Source organism: Carcharhinus amblyrhynchos, unplaced genomic scaffold (assembly GCF_965287045.1).
Source record: "Carcharhinus amblyrhynchos unplaced genomic scaffold, sCarAmb.v2.hapA scaffold_67, whole genome shotgun sequence".
NCBI lineage: Eukaryota > Metazoa > Chordata > Chondrichthyes > Carcharhiniformes > Carcharhinidae > Carcharhinus > Carcharhinus amblyrhynchos.
In genome coordinates this window covers 937,539-959,786 of record NW_027649807.1, presented here as the reverse complement: position 1 = coordinate 959,786, position 22,248 = coordinate 937,539, and the positions used below count along the sequence as shown (strand labels likewise).

The 22,248-nt window shown below is 46.5% G+C and overlaps 1 protein-coding gene across 1 annotated transcript in view; it reads left to right on the top strand.

The window, feature by feature from the left end:
* LOC145337727 (disintegrin and metalloproteinase domain-containing protein 12-like) overlaps nucleotides 1–22,248 on the top strand; it is a gene marked incomplete at its 5' end in the record, with an annotated part of 178,071 nt that overhangs the window by 82,753 nt on the left and 73,070 nt on the right. The window contains 3 exons of the mRNA XM_080182566.1: nucleotides 3,056–3,248; nucleotides 13,157–13,234; nucleotides 21,633–21,747. Coding sequence (XP_080038692.1) covers nucleotides 3,056–3,248; nucleotides 13,157–13,234; nucleotides 21,633–21,747 — 386 coding nt within the window. The remainder of the gene's footprint in view (nucleotides 1–3,055; nucleotides 3,249–13,156; nucleotides 13,235–21,632; nucleotides 21,748–22,248) is intronic.

Sequence of the window (22,248 nt, the reverse complement as noted above, 5' to 3'; positions counted from 1 at the left end):
TCCTCTGGAGCAGCCTTGGATCCTTTCTTTCATCTTGTTTTCATCTGAACATTGCACAGAATTAGAGGAAATCCCTCTGGAACATAATGTCAAAATTATAATCGCAGGAACTAAACAACCCAACAGTCAAAAACTTGGGACAATATTTCAAAATATATATCCCCCCATCCATATTTTCATTATGGTTGATTTCCCAGATTTAGTAATCTCCTTGAATCTTATTTCCAACCAAGTTCCACCATGAGGACAAATCTTCCAAGTTCACCACATGACTGAATATTTGAGCACCTGGCTCGTGGCTACAGGGACAGACAGGTTACTAATTGCTCACGAGGACACTACAGTTTAATTACCTTTTTCATAGATAATTAGGCAGCACAAAGAAGATGCCACATTATTTTCAGTTTGCAAGAATATCCCAAGTCCATTCCCCCCACCCCCCCACCCCTGTTCTCTCTGTTGTTTTTCTCTTTTGCGCCCGGGCACACTGTTTCAGATTTTTTTCTATAACTGCGCATGCACGGTTCAGAGCTTCAATCATTCGAGCAGCGCTAAGCCCCGCCCCACAGCGCGAATCAGACTGGAGCCAGCAAGAAGTGTATCGGTGCGTTGCACAGAGGATTCCAGACTCCGATCCAGCCCTGAGCCTCCGATTGGTAAAACTGGGCCCAATGACTTTAACCTGCGCTTAACCCTCTCTCCACTCACATTGTCTGTACCTTTAAGACATGATTACCTGGAAAGACTCGCATTCCAATCAGTATCTTGTAAATTGAGTTTGTGTCTTTATATACCCTGTCTGTGAACAGAACTCCCACTCACCTGAAGAAGCGGATAAATGCGTAGTCGTCCATTTTGGCAGAACCAATGGGATGAACGAGTACACTATCAAGGGCAGGAGTCTTAGTAGTGTTGAGGAGCAGAAGGATCTTGGGGTCCGGGTCCACAGGACTCTTAAATCGGCCTCGCAGGTGGAAGAGGTGGTCAAGAAGGCGTATGGTGTACTGGCCTTCATTAATCGAGGGATTGAGTTTAGGAGTCGGGAGGTAATGCTGCAACTTTATAAGACCCTTGTCAGACCTCATTTGGAGTACTGTGCGCAGTTCTGGTCGCCTCACTATAGGAAAGACGTAGAAGCTATTGAAAGGGTACAGAGGAGATTTACAAAGATGTTGCCTGGACTGGGAGGCATGCCTTATGAAGTTAGGTTGAGGGAGCTGGGTCTCTTTTCCCTGGAGAGACGAAGGTTGAGAGGCGACCTGATAGAAGTTTATAAAATGTTGAGAGGAATAGATAGGGTGGATTCTCAGAGGCTATTTCCCCGGGTTGAAATGGTCGCTACGAGAGGACACAGATTTAAGTTACGGGGAGGAAAGTACAGAAGTGATGTTAGGGGTAAGTTTTTCACTCAGAGGGTGGTGAGTGAATGGAATCGGCTGCCGTCAGTGGTGGTGGAGGCGAACTCGCTGGGGTCTTTTAAAAGACTTCTGGATGAGTATATGGGGTTTAATGAGATTGAGGGTTATAAATAGGTCTGTAGGTTGGTAGGTGTAGATGTGATCGGCGCAACTCGTGGGCCGAAGGGCCTGTTTGTGCTGTAGTGTTCTATGTTCTATGTTCTAAGCGCTCTGAAAGCTAATGGAGTTTCCTATCAAATAAACCTGTTGGAGTTTAACCTGGAGTTGTGAAACTTCTTACTGTGCATCAGGTAGACAACGTAGACAAGATAATTCTCAGTGCTGAATGTATGTGAAAATGGCAGAACATCGCGCTGGGATTTTAGGCAAGTTAAAAGTTGAACCTTACCTCATTCCGAGGAAAATGAGGCAAAATCTGTTTTCTGGCAGATGGGGGAAGGGGCAGAATCTAAGTTCATTCGAAAGCTGGCAGTGGTCAGCAGAGAGCGCCATTGCACATGCGCAAGTCTCTCAGTTACTTTCCCCAGCTGCCACTGGCCTCTGTCACCGATTGCCACCACCCCCACATGAAGATACCCCCTCTCATGCACAGACCAGCCAATCGCCCGACTCCCACCGCATGAACCGACCAATCATCCACAACCCCCACCCTGCAGGAGCCAGTGGATTGTGGTTACAGAGCGTGCAGTATTCCACCGTCCTGGTTTCAGAGTGTACCCCCAACCCCTTCCCCTGCCTGCCTCTGCTGTATGCCCTGACCCTCAGCCTTATCCCCTTGGCTCTGACTTAGGCCCTGCCCTGCAGTCTCATCCCATTGGGTCTGCCCGGTGCTCAGTGGGTGCTGCTAGGGTGTCTGGTGTGCAGTGCCAGGGCGCCAAGCTGGCACTGCCCAAGGGCACTCCACCCTGCTCCTCCTGGGGGAGGGGGTAACCTCAATGGTCTCTGGTCCAACCGGCGAGGCCATCGTGACAGCGTCCTGTCGATGGGGATCTTGCTGGTAAGGAACTTCACTGGTGAGGCCCAAAAACAAGTGAGCCCAGGACACGCCCCCCCCTTTTCAGGCTGGAGGCTGATCTCACCGCACAGCCGGTGCCAGTAAGTCCGCGAGAGGTGAACCGTCCCCCTTGTAACCTTATAAATTGCCCCTTCCACCAACCAGCGCTACAAGATGGTAAGATCGCCCCCTATGTGACAACATGGGGGAAGCAGTTTTCAAAAGGCAATTTGACATGAACTAAAGACAATGGGATATTGCAGAGAAAGGGCAGGAGGGTAGGACTGGCTGAGTTCCTGTTGCAAAGCACCAGCAACTTGTCAAAGGGCTGAATGGTTACACCACAGAGGCCGACCATTCTCACAATGTGTCCACATGGAGGTGCAGTCTCACAACACCAGGTTAAAGCCCAACAGGTTTACTTTACATCACGAGCTTTCGGAACGCTGCTTCTTCATCAGGTGAGTGGCAGCTCCAAAAGCTCATAATTCCAAATAAACCTGTTGGACTTTAACCTGGTGTTGTGAGACTTCTTACTGTGCTCACCCCAGTCCAACACCGGCATCTGCATCAGAGCTGATAGCAACAGTAGCCTTTGTGAAGTGAGAATGTGGAAGCTTCTAACTCCCCCTCTCTCCGACAGGGATGTAGCATGTGGAAAAATCCAGTGTAAGGGTGGAGGCTCTTTTCCAATCCGAGGAGGGAACCTGGACGCTGCGACCAGCAGAATGACTGTCAATGGTGTGAAGTATGTTTGCAGAGGAACATATGCTTCTTTCTTTGATTCGACTGATCCTGACCTCGTTCAACAAGGAACCAAGTGTGGAGACAACAAGGTAACTAATTCCCAGTCAATATTCCAGCAATTAACACCAAAGCAATTGACATTGCTCCACTTCCCCATTCCCACCTTGCTTCTTGCTGTCCTCTCCATATTTGGGGAAAGAGGGTTCAGGATATTGAAGCAGAGCAGGTTCAAAGGGCCAAATGGCCTACTCCTGCTTCTAATTTCTGTGTTTCTTCAGCACACTATCCCTAACAACCCAGATCCTCCACTTTACCACATTCACTTTCTGCTCCAATTCCTCACCCTCATTGCTGTTCAGCACTGACTTCCCCTTTCCCTTAGTGCAGATACATGACATCAACTACACTCCCCTCATCTATCCTCCTCAGGAAATTCACTGCCATTCCTCAAACTGCTGCCCCTCCATGTTTTACTGAACAGAAGTCTTTGGTGACATTAATAAGTCCCCTTGAGCTGCCGTGGCAGTGAGTATAGGAAATGGAGGATGAAGTGGACAGCTGGAGAGGGGTTTTCCATTCCTGAGACATTGGATCTGGTTCTGGGGCGGAAGGGACATTTAGGTGTTCTTCATTAGAGTTGTATACACACACCCACACTGTAATATTTATTAATTAGAGCCGGATACACACTCTCTCACTCTCTCGGGGTGATATTTATTAATTAGAGTCGGATACACACTCTCTCACTCTCTCAGGGTGATATTTATTAATTAGAGTTGGATACACACTCTCTCACTCATAGAACATAGAACATTACAGCGCAGAACAGGCCCTTCGGCCCACGATGTTGCGCCGACCAGTTACAAAAACAATGACCCACTAGCCTATACCAATCCCTTTTCGTCCATAAACCTATCCAGAGATCTCTTAAACGCCCCCAAACTAGATGCATTTACAACCGCAGCAGGCAGGGCATTCCAATCCCTCACCACCCGCTGGGTAAAGAACCTACCCCTGACATCCGTCCTGTAGCTACCCCCCCTTAATTTAAAGCCATGCCCCCTCGTGCTAGCTTTCTCCAACCGAGGAAAAAGGCTATCACTATCCACCCTATCTAAACCTCTAATCATCTTATATGTTTCAATAAGATCCCCTCTTAGCCGCCTTCTTTCCAACGAAAACAACCCTAAATCCCTCAGTCTCTCCTCATAGGACCTCCCCTCCATACCAGGCAACATCCTAGTAAACCTCCTCTGCACCCTCTCCAACGCCTCCACATCCTTCTTGTAATGCGGGGACCAGAACTGCACACAGTACTCCAAGTGCGGCCGCACTAGAGTAGTGTACAGTTGCAACATTACACTGCGACTCCTAAATTCAATCCCCCTACCAATAAACGCCAAGACACCGTACGCCTTCTTAACAACCTTATCTACTTGATTCCCAACTTTCAGGGATCTATGTACACACACACCTAGATCCCTCTGTTCATCCACACTATTCAAAGTCCTCCCGTTAGCCCTATACTCGACACATCTGTTGCTCCTACCAAAGTGAATTACCTCACACTTCTCCGCATTAAATTCCATCCGCCACCTCTCGGCCCAGCTCTGCAACCTATCTAAGTCTCCCTGCAGACTATGACACCCTTCCTCACAATCTACCACACCTCCAACTTTGGTGTCATCAGCAAATTTACTAATCCACCCAACTATACCCTCATCCAGATCATTAATAAAAATTACAAACAACAGTGGCCCCAAAACAGATCCCTGAGGCACACCACTCGTAACTGTACTCCATGATGAATATTTACCATCCACCACCACCCTCTGTCTCCTATCTGATAGCCAATTCCTGATCCAACTTCCTAGATTACCCACAACCCCATACATCTGCATTTTCTGCAGAAGCCTACCATGGTGAACCTTATCGAACGCCTTACTAAAATCCATATATACCACGTCAACTGCCTTGCCCCCATCCACCTCTTTGGTCACCTTCTCAAAAAACTCAATAAGGTTAGTAAGGCACGACCTACCCGCTACAAAACCATGCTGACTATTTCTAATCAATTCATTACACTCCAAATAACTATAAATCCTATCCCTAATAATTTTTTCTAAAACCTTGCCCACAACAGAAGTAAGACTCACTGGTCTATAATTCCCGGCAAAGTCTCTGTTCCCCTTCTTAAACAATGGGACAACATTCGCTATCCTCCAATCCTCCGGGACTACACCAGAGACCAATGACGACCTGAAGATCTGAGCCAGAGGCTCTGCAATCACCTCTCTAGCCTCCCAGAGAATCCTAGGGTAGATCCCATCCGGACCAGGGGACTTATCTATTTTCAGCCCCTCAAGAATTTCCAGCACATCCCCTTTATCAACCGTAATACTGTCTATTTTACACCCCTGCAACCCAATGTCCTCCTCAGCTATATTCATGTCCCCCTGCGTGAACACCAAAGAGAAATATTGGTTCAATACTTCCCCAATCTCCTCCGGTTCCACACACAACTTCCCCCTGCTGTCTGTAACTGGCCCTAATCTTGCCCTGACCAACCTTCTGTTCTTGACATACCTGTAGAACGCCTTAGGATTCTCCTTAATCCTATCAGCCAAAGTCTTCTCATGTCCTCTTTTAGCCCTTCTCAACTCACTCTTCAACTCCCTCCTAGCCAATCTAAAGCTTTCTAGTGCACTATCTGAGCCCTCCAATCTCATCCGAACATAAGCCTCCTTTTTCTTTTTAACCATCGACTCAACTCTTTTAGTGCACCACGGTTCCCTAGATCTACCAAATCCACCATGCCTGACAGGGACATACCTATCAAGGACTCGCAGTAGCTGCTCCTTGAAAAAACTCCACATTTCAGACGTTCCCAGTCCCTGTAATCCCCTAATCCAATCCATGCTTCCTAATTCACTCCTGATAGCCTCATAATCGCCCTTACCCCAGCTAAAATTGCTGACCCGAGGTTCATGCCTATCTCTTCCCATCACTAAGGTGAACGTAACCGAATTGTGGTCACTATCACCAAAATGCACACCAACTTCCAAGTCTAGCACCTGGTCTGGCTCATTTCCCTCAGGGTGATATTTATTAATTAGAGTTGAATACACACTCTCTCGGTCTCTCAGTGTGATATTTATTAATTAGAGTTGGATACACACTCTCTCACTCTCTCGCGGTGATATTTATTAATTAGAGTCGGATACAGGCTCTCTCACTCTCTCAGGGTGATATTTATTAATCAGAGTCAGATATACACTCTCTCAGTGTGATGTTTATTAATTAGAGTCAGATACACACTCTCTCACTCTCTCAGGGTGATATTTATTAATTAGAGTCAGATACACACTCTCTGACTCTCTCAGGCGATGTTTATTAATTAGAGTCAGATACAGACTCTCCCACTCTCTCAGTGTGATATTTATGCATTAGAATCGGATACACACTCTCTCAGGGTGATATTTATTAATTAGAGTCAGATACACACACTCTCACTCTCTCAGGGTGATATTTATTAATTAGAGCCGGATACAGACTCTCTCACTCTGTCAGGGTGATATTTATTAATTAGAGTCGGATACACACTCTCTCACTCTCTCAGGGTGATATTTATTAATTAGAGTCGGATACACACTCTCTCACTCTCTCGGGGTGATATTTATTAATTAGAGTCGGACACACACTCTCGCAGGGTGATATTTATTAATTAGAGTCGGATACAGACTCTTTCACTCTCTCAGGGTGATTTTTATTAATTAGAGTCGGATACACACTCTCTCAGGGTGGTATTTATTAATTAGAGTCGGATACACACTCTCTCACTCTCTCAGGGTGATATTTATTAATTAGAGTCGGATACACACTCTCTCACTCTCTGAGGGTGATATTTATTAATTAGAGTCGGATACACACTCTCTCACTCTCTCGGGGTGATATTTATTAATTAGAGTCGGACACACATTCCCTCAGGATGATATTTATTAATTAGAGTCGGACACATACTCTCAGGGTGATTTTTATTAATTAGAGCCGGATACAGACTCTCTCACTCTCTCAGGGTGATATTTATTAATTAGAGTTGGATACAGGCTCTCTCACTCTCTCAGGGTGATATTTATTAATCAGAGTCGGATACACAATCTCTCAGTGTGATATTTATTAATTAGAGTCAGATACATACTCTCTCACTCTCTCAGGGTGATATTTATTAATTAGAGTCAGATACACACTCTCTCACTCTCTCAGGGCGATGTTTATTAATTAGAGACAGATACAGACTCTCTCACTCTGTCAGGGTGATATTTATTAATTAGAGTCAGATACACACTCTCTCACTCTCTCAGGGTGATATTTATTTATTAGAGTCGGATACACACTCTCTCGGGGTGATATTTATGAATTAGAGTTGGATACACACTCTCTCAGGGTGATATTTATTGATTAGAGTTGGATAAACACTCTCTTACTCTCTCGGGGTGATATTTATGAATTAGAGTCGGATACACACTCTCTCACTCTCTCAGTGTGATATTTATGAATTAGAGTCGGATACACACTCTCTCAGGGTGATATTTATTAATTAGAGTCAGATACACACTCTCTCACTCTCTCGGGGTGATATTTATTAATTTGAGTTGGATACACACTCTCATTCTCTCAGGGTGATATTTATTAATTAGAGTCGGATACACACTCTCTCAGTGTGATATTTATTAATTAGAGTCGGATACAGACTCTCTCACTCTCTCAGGGTGTTATTTATTAATTAGAGTTGGATATACACTCTCACTCTCTCAGGGTGATATTTATTAATTACAGTCGGATACACACTCTCTCACTCTCTCAGGGTGATATTTATTAATTAGAGTTGGATATACACTCTCACTCTCTCAGGGTGATATTTATTAATTAGAGTCGGATACACACTCTCTCACTCTCTCAGGGTGATATTTATTAATTAGAGTTGGATATACACTCTCACTCTCTCAGGGTGATATTTATTAATTAGAGTTGGATACACACTCTCTCACTCTCTCAGGGTGGTATTTATTAATTAGAGTTGGATATACACTCTCACTCTCTCAGGGTGATATTTATTAATTAGAGTCAGATACACACTCTCTCACTCTCTCAGGGTGATATTTATTAATTAGAGTCGGATACACACTCTCACTCTCTCAGGGTGATATTTATTAATTAGAGTCGGATACACACTCTCTCACTCAGGGTGATATTTATTAATTAGAGTTGAATACACACTCTCTCACTCTCTCAGGGTGATATTTATTAATTGGAGTCGGATACACACTCTCTTGGGGTGATATTTATTAATTAGAGTTGAATACACACTCTCTCACTCTGTCAGGGTGATATTTATTAATTAGAGTCAGATACACACTCTCTCACTCTCTCAGGGTGATATTTATTAATTAGAGTCAGATGCACACTCTCTCGGGGTGATATTTATTAATTAGAGTTGGATACACACTCTCACTCTCTCAGGGTGATATTTATTAATTGGAGTCGGATACACACTCTCTCGGGGTGATATTTATTAATTACAGTCGGATACACACTCTCGCACTCTCTCAGGATGATATTTATGAATTAGAGTCGGATACAGACTCTCTCACTCTCTCGGGGTGATATTTATTAATTTGAGTCGGATATACAATCTCTCACTCTCTCGGGGTGATATTTATTAATTAGAGTTGGATACACACTCTCTCAGGGTGATATTTATTAATTGGTTTCAGATACTCACTCTCTCACTCTCTCGCTGTGTATTTATTAATTAGACTGTGGTGACTTGGCAATGTTCACATTAACTTGATTGCAATGTTACTGCAAGCCTACTTGTGACACTAATAAATATACTTTAAACTATAGCTAGAACATTACACTGCAGTACAGGCCCTTCGGCCCTCAATGTTGCGCCAACCAGTGGAACCAATCTAATGACCCTCTAACCTCAACTATTCCAATGTTATCCATATGCCTATCCACTGACCATTTGAACGCCCTTAAAGTTGGCGAGTCCACAACTGCTGCAGGCAGGGCATTCCACGCCCTTACTACCCTCTGAGTAAAGAACCTACCTCTGACATCCGTCCTATAATTACCACCCCTTAATTTAAAGCTATGTCCCCTTGTGTTAGCCATCACCATCTGAAGAAAAAGACTCTCAGTCGCTTGACAGACTGGAGGGACTGATTGTGGACAAGTCCCCAGGACCGGATGGAATGCATCCAAGGGTTCTGAAGGAAATGGTGGAGGTGATAGTGGATGCCTTGGTGATTATTTTCCAAACGTCGCTGGATTCCGGGGAAGTGCCGGAAGATTGGAAAACGGCTAATGTTACGCCGTTGTTTAAGAAGGGTGCCAGGCAAAAGGCAGGGAATTATAGGCCGGTTAGTTTAACGTCTGTTGTAGGAAAAATGTTAGAATCCGTCATCAAGGAGGAAATAGCGAGGCATCTTGAGGAGAATTGTTTGATAGAGCAGACGCAGCACGGTTTCGTTAAAGGGAAGTCGTATCTGACTAATTTATTGGAGTTCTATGAGGATGTGTCTAGGGCGGTGGATAGAGGAGAGCCGGTGGATGTGGTCTTTCTTGATTTTCAGAAGGCGTTTGACAAGGTGCCTCACAAGAGGTTATTGCAGAAGGTCAGGGGGCATGGAGTGGGGGTAGGGTGTTAGCGTGGATAGAGGATTGGTTGTCTAATAGGAGGCAGAGACTGGGGGTCAATGGGTGCTATTCGGATTGGCGGATGGTGACTAGTGGAGTGCCCCAGGGGTCGGTGCTGGGGCCTCAGCTATTTACCATTTATATAGATGATCTGGAGGAGGGAACCGAGTGTATGGTGTCGAAATTTGCTGATGACACCAAGATTGGTGGAACGGCAAATTGTGCGGAGGGTGTGGAGAGTCTGCAGAAGGATCTAGATAGGCTGGACGAATGGGCCAGGAAATGGTAAATGGAATTTAATGTTGGCAAGTGTGAGGTGGTCCACTTTGGTAGGAATAATGGTAGGAAGGACTATTACTTACGTGGCGAAAAACTGCAGCAGGCGACGGTGCAGAGGGACCTCGGGGTCCTTGTGCATGAGTCGCAAAAACCCAGCTTGCAGGTGCAGCAGGTGGTCAGGAAGGCGAATGGGATGCTGGCCTTCATAGCGAGGGGGATTGAATATAAAAGTAGGGAGGTCTTGCTGCAGCTGTATAGGGCATTGGTGAGGCCGCAGCTGGAGTACTGTGTGCAGTTTTGGTCGCCGCACTTATGCAAGGATGTTTTGGCCTTGGAGGGAGTGCAGAGGAGGTTTACTAGGCTGATACCGGAGTTGAGGGGGTTGAACTATGAGGAGAGGCTGAATAAACTAGGCTTGTACTCGTTAGAGTTTAGAAGAATGAGGGGAGATCTCATTGAGACGTATCAGATGATGAATGGGATGGATAGGATAGAGGTGGAGAGACTCTTCCCGCTCAGAAAGGACAGTAGGACTAAGGGGCACAGCCTCAAGATAAAGGGGGGGGGCGGTTTAGAACGGAGTTGAGGAGGAACTTCTTCACTCAAAGGGTGGTGAATCTCTGGAATTCTCTGCCTGTTGAAGTGGTGGAGGCTACCTCGCTAAATATATTTAAGACGCGGGTTGATGGGTTTTTGATAAGAGAGGGGATTAAGGGTTATGGGGAGAGGGCGGGAAAGTGGAACTGAGCCACGACAGATCAGCCATGATCTTATTGAATGGCGGGGCAGGCTCGAAGGGCTAGATGGCCTACTCCTGCTCCTATTTCTTATGTTCTTATGTTCTCTCACTATCCACCCTATCTAATCCTCTGATCATCTTGTATGCCTCAATCAGGTCACCTTCTTCTCTCCAATGAAAATAACCCTCATCTAGGTCATTTATAAAAATGACAAACAGCAGAGACCCCAAAACAGATACTTGAGGCACACCACTTGTAACTGAACTCCAGGTTGAATATTTCCCATCAACCACCACCCTCTGTCTTCTATCAGCTCGCCAATTCCTGATCCAAACTGCGAAATCACCCTCAATCCCAAGCATCTGCATTTTCTGCAGTAGCCTACCATGGGGAACCTTATCATAAGAACATAAGAACATAAGAAATAGGAGCAGGAGTAGGCCATCTAGCCCTTCGAGCCTGCCCCGCCATTCAATAAGATCATGGCTGATCTGTTGTGGTTCAGTTCCACTTTCCCGCCCTCTCCCCATAACCCTTAATCCCCTCTCTTATCAAGAACCCATCAACCCGCTTCTTAAAAATATTTAGCGAGGCAGCCTCCACCACTTCAACGGGCAGAGAATTCCAGAGATTCACCACCCTTTGAGTGAAGAAGTTCCTCCTCAACTCCGTTCTAAACCGCCTCCCCTTTATCTTGAGGCTGTGCCCCCTAGTCCTACTGTCTTTTTTGAGCAGGAAGAGTCTCTCCACCTCTATCCTATCCATCCCATTCATCATCTTATACGTCTCAATGAGATCTCCCCTCATTCTTCTAAACTCTAACGAGTACAAGCCTAGTTTATTCAGCCTCTCCTCATAGCTCAACCCCCTCAACTCCGGTATCAGCCTAGTAAACCTCCTCTGCACTCCCTCCAGGGCCAAAATATCCTTGCGCAGGTGCGGCGCCCAAAACTGCACACAGTACTCCAGCTGCGGCCTCACCAATGCCCTATACAGCTGCAGCAAGACCTCCCTACTTTTATATTCAATCCCCCTCGCTATGAAGGCCAGCATCCCATTCGCCTTCCTGACCACCTGCTGCACCTGCAAGCTGGGTTTTTGCGACTCATGCACAAGGACCCCGAGGTCCCTCTGCACCGTCGCCTGCTGCAGTTTTTCGCCACGTAAGTAATAGTCCTTCCTACCATTCTTCCTACCAAAGTGGACCACCTCACACTTGCCAACATTAAGTTTGAACCCTCCCCAAAAGTACCAGAAACTTTCGAGCAAGAACATTGATCCCAGTGACTTGGACCTGGCTCATAGAGGCCCCACCCCTCACCATGTCCCCTCTCCAGGGAACCGAATCTATCCCTCCGAAGGGCCTGTTCTGCGCTGTCATGTTCTGCACTGTAATGTTCTGATATTCCACATCTATTTCCTTTCCTTAATTAAGGAAGGATGTACGGCATGATTATTCCATTCTGACCCACTAGTTTTTGGCTGGCTCTGTCTGGGAGATGCGAGTGTGTGCTGATTTGTGGGTTTGGCCCATGCCTTCTGAAACATAGGTGAATCCCACAGCTGGAGAGGAGGCATGGTTGGGAGCGCACTGCAAACTGGCCGTCAGACTCCAGGCAAAAAGGTCAATTATCAGAGCCGGGACTGAATTCAGCATGCACACAGCCACAGACACACGCCTTCCACCGCGATCTGACAGGAAAGTCACTATGGGAGAATCCCTCCCTCCTCCTCCCCCTTTCAGCCTCTGAATGACTAACCCATTAAATAATCACTTTGTGACAGTTCTGTTTGACTGTACACTTTGAATCATTTTAAGTTTCCATTCCCACGCTGATCTCCGGATCTCCAATAGTCACTCAGTGGAGACACAAAGAAATTCATTCTCACCTTCCACAATTTCCAGTCTGACACCAGCTCCGCTTTATCTGTGACATTCCACACTTCCACCCCCGCTGCTGCCCCACCGCCCCCTTCCACTCCTCAGGCTAGAAAGCTGTAACATTTTCACTGTTTTCCAGTTCTGATATGAGCTTGTTTTCGCTCTGTAGCTGAGAATTGCCACCGTGTTAACTGTGTGACAGAATCAATGAATCAGACTCCATCACCCAGCAATCTCTGACCATCTGCGACCCCAACAACTGATCCCATCAAACATCCTGAATCTGGACACAGTCTCAGAGAGTTTGGAGTCAGATGTTTTGACACATTACTATACCCGAATGATTGTGACACTGTGGTGAAAATAATGTGATATTTTGTTTATTCCACAGGCCTGTATTGACACAAAGTGTCAGAGTGTGGAGTTATTCAATGTAGAAAGCTGTGACCAGACCTGCAATAACAAGGGGGTATGGAATGATATCACTCTGTTTCCAATCAGACTGATAGATTTACGGATTATACTATTAGAATGCAAAGTCTTTATCTTGTCTACATTTGGCCTCAGATGATGCATTGTGTTCAGCTTGGGCTCTGCACATGGACAAGGACGTTAATGCTTCCCAGAGGGCCAAGGCCATCTTTATTAGAGTACTATGAGGAATTCTACCACCCTGCCTACCACAGGCATCGGGGCAGGCGAGGGACGGACAACGGGAAGGCCCGTTGACCTCAGGCGGGATTTTCTGGTCTCGGGTCGAGCAAGACCCTGGGGTTCACCTTTTCATTCTTTAAATGCCTCCCAATGCCTGTCCACTGTCTTTCCTTTCAGAAATATTTCCCAGTCCATCATGGCCAATTCATGCCTCACACCATCACTTCCCTTCACTGAGATTCGAGACCCTGGTCTCAGAATCAACTACATCACTATCCATCTTGACAATGAATTCTACCATATTATGGTCACTCATCCCCAAGGGTTCTCTCACAACTAGATTGCTAACTAATCCTTTCTCATTGCACAACACCCAGTCCAAGATGACCTGTTCCCTTCTTGGTTCCTCAATGTATTGCTTCAAAATCCATTCCGTTTGCTCCAGAAATTCCTCCTCTAATTGCACTGTGACTAATTTGACTCTCCCAATCTATATACAGATATATACAGATCTATATACAGTTGCCCATAGTCTCAGATGTTCAGTTAACTCATGCAACTCTGATTTCCTGTCTAATTCTTTTTCCAATATTACCCCTTCAGTTTACTGGTCTGTATACCACCCCCACCAATGGTGTTTGCCCCTTGTTATTTCTCAAGGGATTAGGGGTAATTTATTTCCCCCAGAAATTGTCCCAATGCCCCAGGAATTTGAAACCCTGTCCTTACTGTGACACAGTGGCACACTGGTTAGCACTGCTGCCTTACTGCACCAGGGACCTGGGTTCGATTCCCGGCTCGGGTCACTGTCTGTGTGGAGTTTGTACGTTCGCTCTGTGTCTATGTGGGTTTCCTCCGGACGCTCCAGTTTCCTCCCACATTCCGAAAGCCATGCTGGTTAGTTGCATTGGCCGTGCTAAATTCTCCTTCAGTGTACCCGAACAGGTGCCTGAGTGTGGCATCTAGTGGATTTTCACAGTAACTTCATTGCAGTGTTAATGTTGGCCTACTTGTGACAGCATTAAATACACTTTAAACTTCACACTATCTTTTCAGGCACATATTCATCCTCTGTATCCTACTGTTTCTACTCTGACAAGTTTGTGGCATAGCTAGCAATCCTAAAGATCACTACCTAGTTTTCAGCTGGCCTCTGAGCTCCGGACGTTTGTTTTTCCTCCCTACGTTGTTTGTATCAGTGTGTACTACGACTACTGTTGGTTATGCCCTCTCCCTCCAGGATGTTCTGCAGCCACTGCGAGACATCCATGACCCTAGCACCAGGGAGGTAACATACCATCCTGGAATCGTCACTCTGACCTTTACTTCCCTCAGATATAAGAACACGAGGACTGTCCACAGCTGCTTGCAGAGATGTATTTCTAGAACTTTCTGTTATTGCAGCATAACTTCCCTGCTGCTCCTTGACTAAGGTAGTCATGATGTGGAGATGCCGGTTTTGGACTGGGGTAAACACAGTAAGAAGTCTCGCAACTTTAACAACTCACAACTTGAACCTGGTATTGTGAGACTTCTTACTGTGTTTACCCCAGTCCAATGCAGCTGAAGGTTTGATCGTTGCCATCTGCATTCACAATGTGTGCTGCTGTCTTCAAAGATTGATGTCTGTGAAACTACAAGGTCTTCCAATGGTCAACACCTTGGAATAGTGTCATTGGACAGCTGGTCCTCTGGAGGTAGGGATGGAAGTGGAGGGACTGCCGAGGCCTCAGTCAAAGTTTCTCTGCAAGGTCCTCAGATCAGGATTCCCAGAGCAGTGACTGACATATTAGCAAAGCGCAGCTAATTACACAAAGCAACCAGGTCATCGCTGGCTACTTCCTGATTTTATTCAATGTTAGGCAACAGAATCAGTGGTCATTGGAGTAGATGGGACTGGAACACTTGAAACACAAACAGAACACCTGTGATCTTGTAACCTGATGCAGCAGGGGCTCCAGGGGCTGAATGGCCCACTCCTATTTCTGATCTTAACATGTATGTTTGTATGTGTGCAGATTGTACAGAGGTTCCAAGTCACACCTACTCAAACGAGGTGAAAAAAAAGTCATTCCCTGATCAATGTGATCACTCCATCATATCCTCTCAGGATGTGGAGATGCCGGCGTTGGACTGGGGCAAACACGGTAAGAAGTCTGACAGCACCAGGTTAAAGTCCAACTGATTTATTTGATAGTAAACTCACAAGCTTTCGGAGTTTGTCCCTTCGTCAGGCGAATGGAGAGTTCTGGCTCTGCTCTGCTCTGTCTGAGGCCAGAACTCTCCATTCGCCTGATGAAGGGACAAACCCCGAAAGCTTGTCAGTTTACTATCAAATAAATCGGTCGGACTTAAACCTGGTGTTGTCAGACTTCTTACTCTGCATATCCTCTCAGGACAGAACAGCCTAGAACGTTCCAGAAGCTTTAGCAAGAGGCATTTCTGTTAACCCCTGCGTCAATCCCAGTTTGTCTGCTATTCAGACCATGGGGAGATTGGCCTGGGTTATTCTATGTGTTATATGAACAGTCCCAGATGTACTGGGGAGCAGGGTGGGTGAAGTGGCTGAAGGAGATCGGATTGATTTGTCTGTGTGATAGATGGGACACCGAAATGATTGGGACTCCTGCAGCCTTTCTGTACATTTCAAAATTGTTCACTTGTTATTTTTCTAAAAGAATGTCAAGCCAGTCTAGGATAGGATCTATACTCTGGGCGGCACGGTAGCTCAGTGGTTAGCACCGCTGCTTCACAGCTCCAGGGATCTGGGTTCGATTCCCGGCACGGGTCACTGTCTGTATGGAGTTTGCACATTCTCCCTGAGTCTGTGTGGTTTTCCCCCAGGTGCTCCGGTTTCCATCTACAGTCCAAAGATAAGAACATAAGAAGTAGGAGCAGGAGTAGGCCATCTGGCCCTTCGAGCCTGCCCCGCCATTCAATAAGATCATGGCTGATCTGTCGTGGCTCAGTTCCACTTTCCCGCTTTCTCCCCATAACCCTTAATCCCCTTGCCTACCAAAAACCTATCTACCCGTGTCTTAAATATATTTAGCGAGGCAGCCTCCACCACTTCAACGGGCAGAGAATTCCAGAGATTCACCACCCTTTGAGTGAAGAAGTTCCTCCTCAACTCCGTTCTAAACCGCCCCCCCCTTTATCTTGAGGCTGTGCCCCCTAGTCCTACTGTCCTTTCTGAGCGGGAAGAGTCTCTCCACCTCTATCCTATCCATCCCATTCATCATCTTATACGTCTCAATGAGATCTCCCCTCATTCTTCTAAACTCTAACGAGTACAAGCCCAGTTTATTCAGCCTCTCCTCATAGTTCAACCCCCTCAACGCCAGTATCAGCCTAGTAAACCTCCTCTGCACTCCCTCCAAGGCCAAAATATCCTTGCGTAAGTACGGCGCCCAAAACTGCACACAGTACTCCAGCTGCGGCCTCACCAGTGCCCTATACATGATATAGGGAGTCAAGGGAAGGGGATATTAAGCAGAGATTCATGGAGTTGGGGTGGAAGCTAAAGGCCAAGTCAGACAGAGTGGTTATCTCTGGACTCTTGCCTGTGCCACGGGATAGTTTAGAGAGGAATAGAGAGAGGGAAAGTTTGAACTCGTGGCTGAGGGGATGGTGCAGGAGGGAGGGGTTCAGGTACTTGAGCAATTGGGGCTCGTTCTGGGGAAGGTGGGACCTCTATAAGAGTGATGGGCTACACCTGAACCAGAGGGGAACAAATATCCTGGGGGGTAAATTTGTGAAGGTTATGCGGAGTGGTTTAAACTGATTCAGGGGGGGGGTGGGATCCTGAGTAGAGGGGGTGAAAGTGAGGGGGGCATAGATGGGGACTGCAATGCACGGCATTGTGGGGGTGGGGCGGAGCAGGGTTTGAAATGCGTATACTTTAATGCGAGGAGTATTCGCAATAAAGTGGATGAACTTGCAGCGTGGATCAGTACCTGGGACTTTGATGTTGTGGCCATTTCAGAGACATGGATAGAGCAGGGTCAGGAATGGATGTTGCAGGTCCCGGGGTTCAAATGCTTCAGTCGGAGTAGAGAAGGAGGTAGAAGGGGGGGTGGGGTAGCATTATTAGTCAAGGACTGTATCACAGTGTCAGAGAGGAAGTTTGATGAGGACTTGTCTGTTGAGGTAGTATGGGCGGAGATTAGAAATAGGAGAGGAGAGGTCACCCTGATGGGAGTCTTTTATAGACCTCCAAAAAGTTCTAGAGAGGTTGAGGAAAGGGTTGCGGAGACGATCCTTGTTAGGAGTGAAAGTAATAGGGTAATTGTTATGGGGGATTTTAACTTTACTAATATTGATTGGAATTGCTATAGCTCTAGCTCGTTAGAGGGGTCAGTTTTTGTTCAAAGTGTGCAGGAAGGTTTTTTGACTCAGTATGTAGATAGGCCAACTAGAGGTGAGGCTATATTGGATTTGGTGCTGGGAAATGAGCCAGACCAGGTGCTAGACTTGGAAGTTGGTGTGCATTTTGGGGATAGTGACCACAATTCGATTACGTTCACCTTAGTGATGGAAAGGGATAGGCATGAACCTCAGGCCAGTAGTTTCAGCTGGGGGAAGGGTAATTATGAGGCTATTAGGAGAGAATTGGGAAGCATTGGTTGGACTAGGAGATTACAGGGACTGGGAACGTCCGAGATGTGGTGATTTTTCAAGGAGCAGCTACTGCGGGTCTGTGATAGGTATGTCCCTGTCAGGCAAGGAGGATTTGGTAGGGCTAGGGAACCGTGGTGCACCAAAAAAGTTGATTCGTTGATTAGGAAGAAAAAGGCGGCTTATGTTCGGATGAGGCTTGAGGGCTCAGGTAGTGCATTAGAAAGCTTTAGATTGGCTAGGAGGGAGTTGAAGAGTGAGTTAAGAAGGGCTAAAAGAGGACATGAGATGACTTTGGCTGATAGGATTAAGGAGAACCCTAAGGCGTTTTACAGGTATGTCAAGAACAGAAGGTTGGTTAGGGCAAGATTAGGGCCAGTTACAGACAGTAGAGGGAAGTTGTGTGTGGAACCGGAGGAGATTGGAGAGGCGTTGAACCAATATTTCTCTTCGGTGTTCACGCAAGGGGACATGAATATAGCTGAGGAGGACACTGGGGTGCAGGGGTGTAAAATAGATAGTATTGCAGTTGATACGGGGGGATGTGCTGGATATTCTAGAGGGTTTGAAAACAGATAAGTCCCCTGGTCCGGATGGGATTTACCCTAGGATTCTCTGGGAGGCAAGAGAGGTGATTGCAGAGCCTCTGGCTCTGATCTTCAGGTCGTCGTTGGTCTCTGGTATAGTACCGGAAGATTGGAGGACAGCAAATGTTGTCCCATTGTTTGAGAAGAGGAGCAGAGACTTCCCTGGGAATTATAGACCGATGAGTCTCACTTCTGTGGTGGGTAAGGTTTTGGAAAGGATTATTAGAGACAGGATTTATAGTTATTTGGAGAGTAATGAATTGATTAGAGACAGTCAGCATGGTTTTGTAGCGGGTAGGTCGTGCCTTACTAACCTTATCGAGTTCTTTGAGAAAGTGACCAAAGAGGTGGATAGGGGTAAGGCAGTTGACGTGGTGTATATGGGTTTTAGTAAGGCGTTTGATAAGGTTCACCATGGTAGGCTTCTGCAGAAAATGCAGATGTATGGGATTGGGGGTGATCTAGGTAATTGGATCAGGAATTGGCTAGCAGATAGGAGACAGAGGGTGGTGGTTGATGGTAAATATTCATCATGGAGTTCAGTTACGAGTGGTGTGCCTCAGGGATCTGTTTTGGGGCCACTGCTGTTTGTAATTTTTATTAATGATCTGGATGAGGGTATAGTTGGGTGGATTAGTAAGTTTGCTAATGACACCAAAGTCGGAGGTGTGGTAGATTGTGAGGAAGGGTGTCATAGTTTGCAGGGTGACTTGGACAGGTTGCAGAGCTGGGCCGAGAGGTGGCGGATGGAGTTTAATGTGGAGAAGTGTGAGGTAATTCATTTTGGTAGGAATAACAGATGTGTTGAGTATAGGGCTATCGGGAGGACTTTGAATAGTGTGGAGGAGCAGAGGGATCTAGGTGTATGTGTACATAGATCCCTGAAAGTTGGGAATCAAGTAGATAAGGTTGTTAAGAAGGCATACGGTATCTTGGCGTTTATTGGTAGGGGGATTGAATTTAGGAGTCGCAGCGTCATGTTGCAACTGTACACAACTCTGGTGCGGCCGCACTTGTGTGCAGTTCTGGTCCCCACATTACAGGAAGGATGTGGAGGCTTTGGAGAGGGTGCAGAGGAGGTTTACCAGGATGTTGCCTGGTATGGAGGGGAGATCCTATGAGGAGAGACTGAGGGATTTGGGGTTGTTTTCGCTGGAAAGAAGGCGGCTAAGAGGGGATCTTATTGAAACATGTAAGATGATTAGAGGTTTAGATAGGGTGGATAGTGATAGCCTTTTTCCTAGGATGGAGAAATCTAGCATGAGGGGGCACGGCTTTAAATTAAGGGGGGGTAGTTATAGGACTGATGTCAGGGGTAGGTTCTTTACCCAGAGGGTGGTGAGGGATTGGAATGCCCTGCCTGCTGCAGTTGTAAATGCGCCTAGTTTGGGGGCGTTTAAGAGATCCGTGGATAGGTTTATGGACGAAATGGGATTGGTTTAGATTAGTGGGTTAGTGTTGTTTTTTATTAAAAGCTGGTCGGCGCAACATTGTGGGCCGAAGGGCCTGTTCTGCGCTGTAATGTTCTATGTTCTATGTTCTGGAGTACTGTGTGCAGTTTTGGGCGCCGCACCTGCGCAAGGATATCTTGGCCTTGGAGGGAGTGCAGAGGAGGTTTACGAGGCTGATACCGGAGTTGAGGGGGTTGAGCTATGAGGAGAGGCTGAATAAACTAGGCTTGTACTCGTTAGAGTTTAGAAGAATGAGGGGAGATCTCATTGAGACGTATAAGATGATGAATGGGATGGATAGGATAGAGGTGGAGAGACTCTTCCCGCTCAAAACAGACAGTAGGACTAGGGGGCACAGCCTCAAGATAAAAGGGGAGCGGTTTAGAACGGAGTTGAGGAGGAACTTCTTCACTCAAAGGGTGGTGAATATCTGGAATTCTCTGCCCGTTGAAGTGGTGGAGGCTACCTCGCTAAATATATTTAAGAAGCGGGTTGATGGGTTTTTGATAAGAGAGGGGATTAAGGGTTATGGGGAGAGGGCGGGAAAGTGGAACTGAGCCACGACAGATCAGCCATGATCTTATTGAATGGTGGGGCAGGCTCGAAGGGCTAGATGGCCTACTCCTGCTCCTATTTCTTATGTTCTTATGTTCTATGTTCTATGCCCTATACAGCTGCAGCAAGACCTCCCTACTTTTATATTCAATCCCCCTCGCTATGAAGGCCAGCATCCCATTCGCCTTCCTGACCACCTGCTGCACCTGCAAGCTGGGTTTTTGCGACTCATGCACAAGGACCCCGAGGTCCCTCTGCACCGTCGCCTGCTGCAGTTTTTCGCCACGTAAGTAATAGTCCTTCCTACCATTATTCCTACCAAAGTGGACAACCTCACAATTGCCAACATTAAATTCCATTTGCCAGTTCCTGGCCCATTCGCCCAGCCTATCTAGATCCTTCTGCAGACTCTCCACACCCTCCGCACAATTTGCCGTTCCCCAAATCTTGCTGTCATCAGCAAATTTCGACACCCTACACTCGGTTCCCTCCTCCAGATCATCTATATAAATGGTAAATAACTGAGGCCCCAGCACCGAGCCCTGGGGCACTCCACTAGTCACCAACCGCCAATCCGAATAGCACCCATTGACCCCCACTCTCTGCCTCCTATTTGACGACCAATCCTCTATCCACGCTTACACCTTACCCCCAACTCCATGCCCCCTGACCTTCTGCAATGATCTCTTGTGCGACCTGTGCGGATTAGGTTGATTGGCCATGCTAAAAATTGCCCCTTAGTGTCCTGAGGTGCATAGGTGATAGGGATTAGTGGGTATAATATGTAGGGATATGGGGGTAGAGCCTGGGTGGGATTGTGGTTGGAGCAGACATGATAGGCTGCATGGCCTCTTTCCGGACTGTAGGGTTTCGATGATTTCTGAACATGAAGACAGTTTTAGTTGAGTCAGGCATCATGATTGGTGCAAGCCTGTAGGGGCATGGCCCTCATCCTGTTCCTTGTTCAGTGAAGAAATGTGAAGAGTTGTGGTTTTTCTTTCAGGTTTGTAACAGTAAAGACCACTGTCACTGTGAGGAAGGCTGGGCTCCTCCATACTGTGCTGTCAGAGGAGTAGGTGGCAGCATTGACAGTGGGCCAATGAACAGGACAGAAACAGGTAATCATTCTGTATTTACTGTGCTCTTATCCAGCTCCCATTCTGTATTTACTGTGCTCTTATCCAGCTCCCATTCTGTATTAACTGTGCTGCTCTTATCCAGCTCCCATTCTGTATTTACTGTGCTCTTATCCAGCTCCCATTCTGTATTTACTGTGCTCTTATCCAGCTCCCATTCTGTATTTACTGTACTCTTATCCAGCTCCCATTCTGTATTTACTGTGCTCTTATCCAGCTCTCATTCTGTATTTACTGTGCTCTTATCCAGCTCCCATTCTGTATTTACTGTGCTCTTATCCAGCTCTCATTCTGTATTTACTGTGCTCTTATCCAGCTCCCATTCTGTATTTACTGTGCTCTTATCCACCTCCCATTCTGTATTTACTGTGCTATTATCCAGCTCCCATTCTGTATTTACTGTGCTCTTATCCAGCTCTCATTCTGTATTTACTGTGCTCTTATCCAGCTCCCATTCTGTATTTACTGTGCTCTTATCCACCT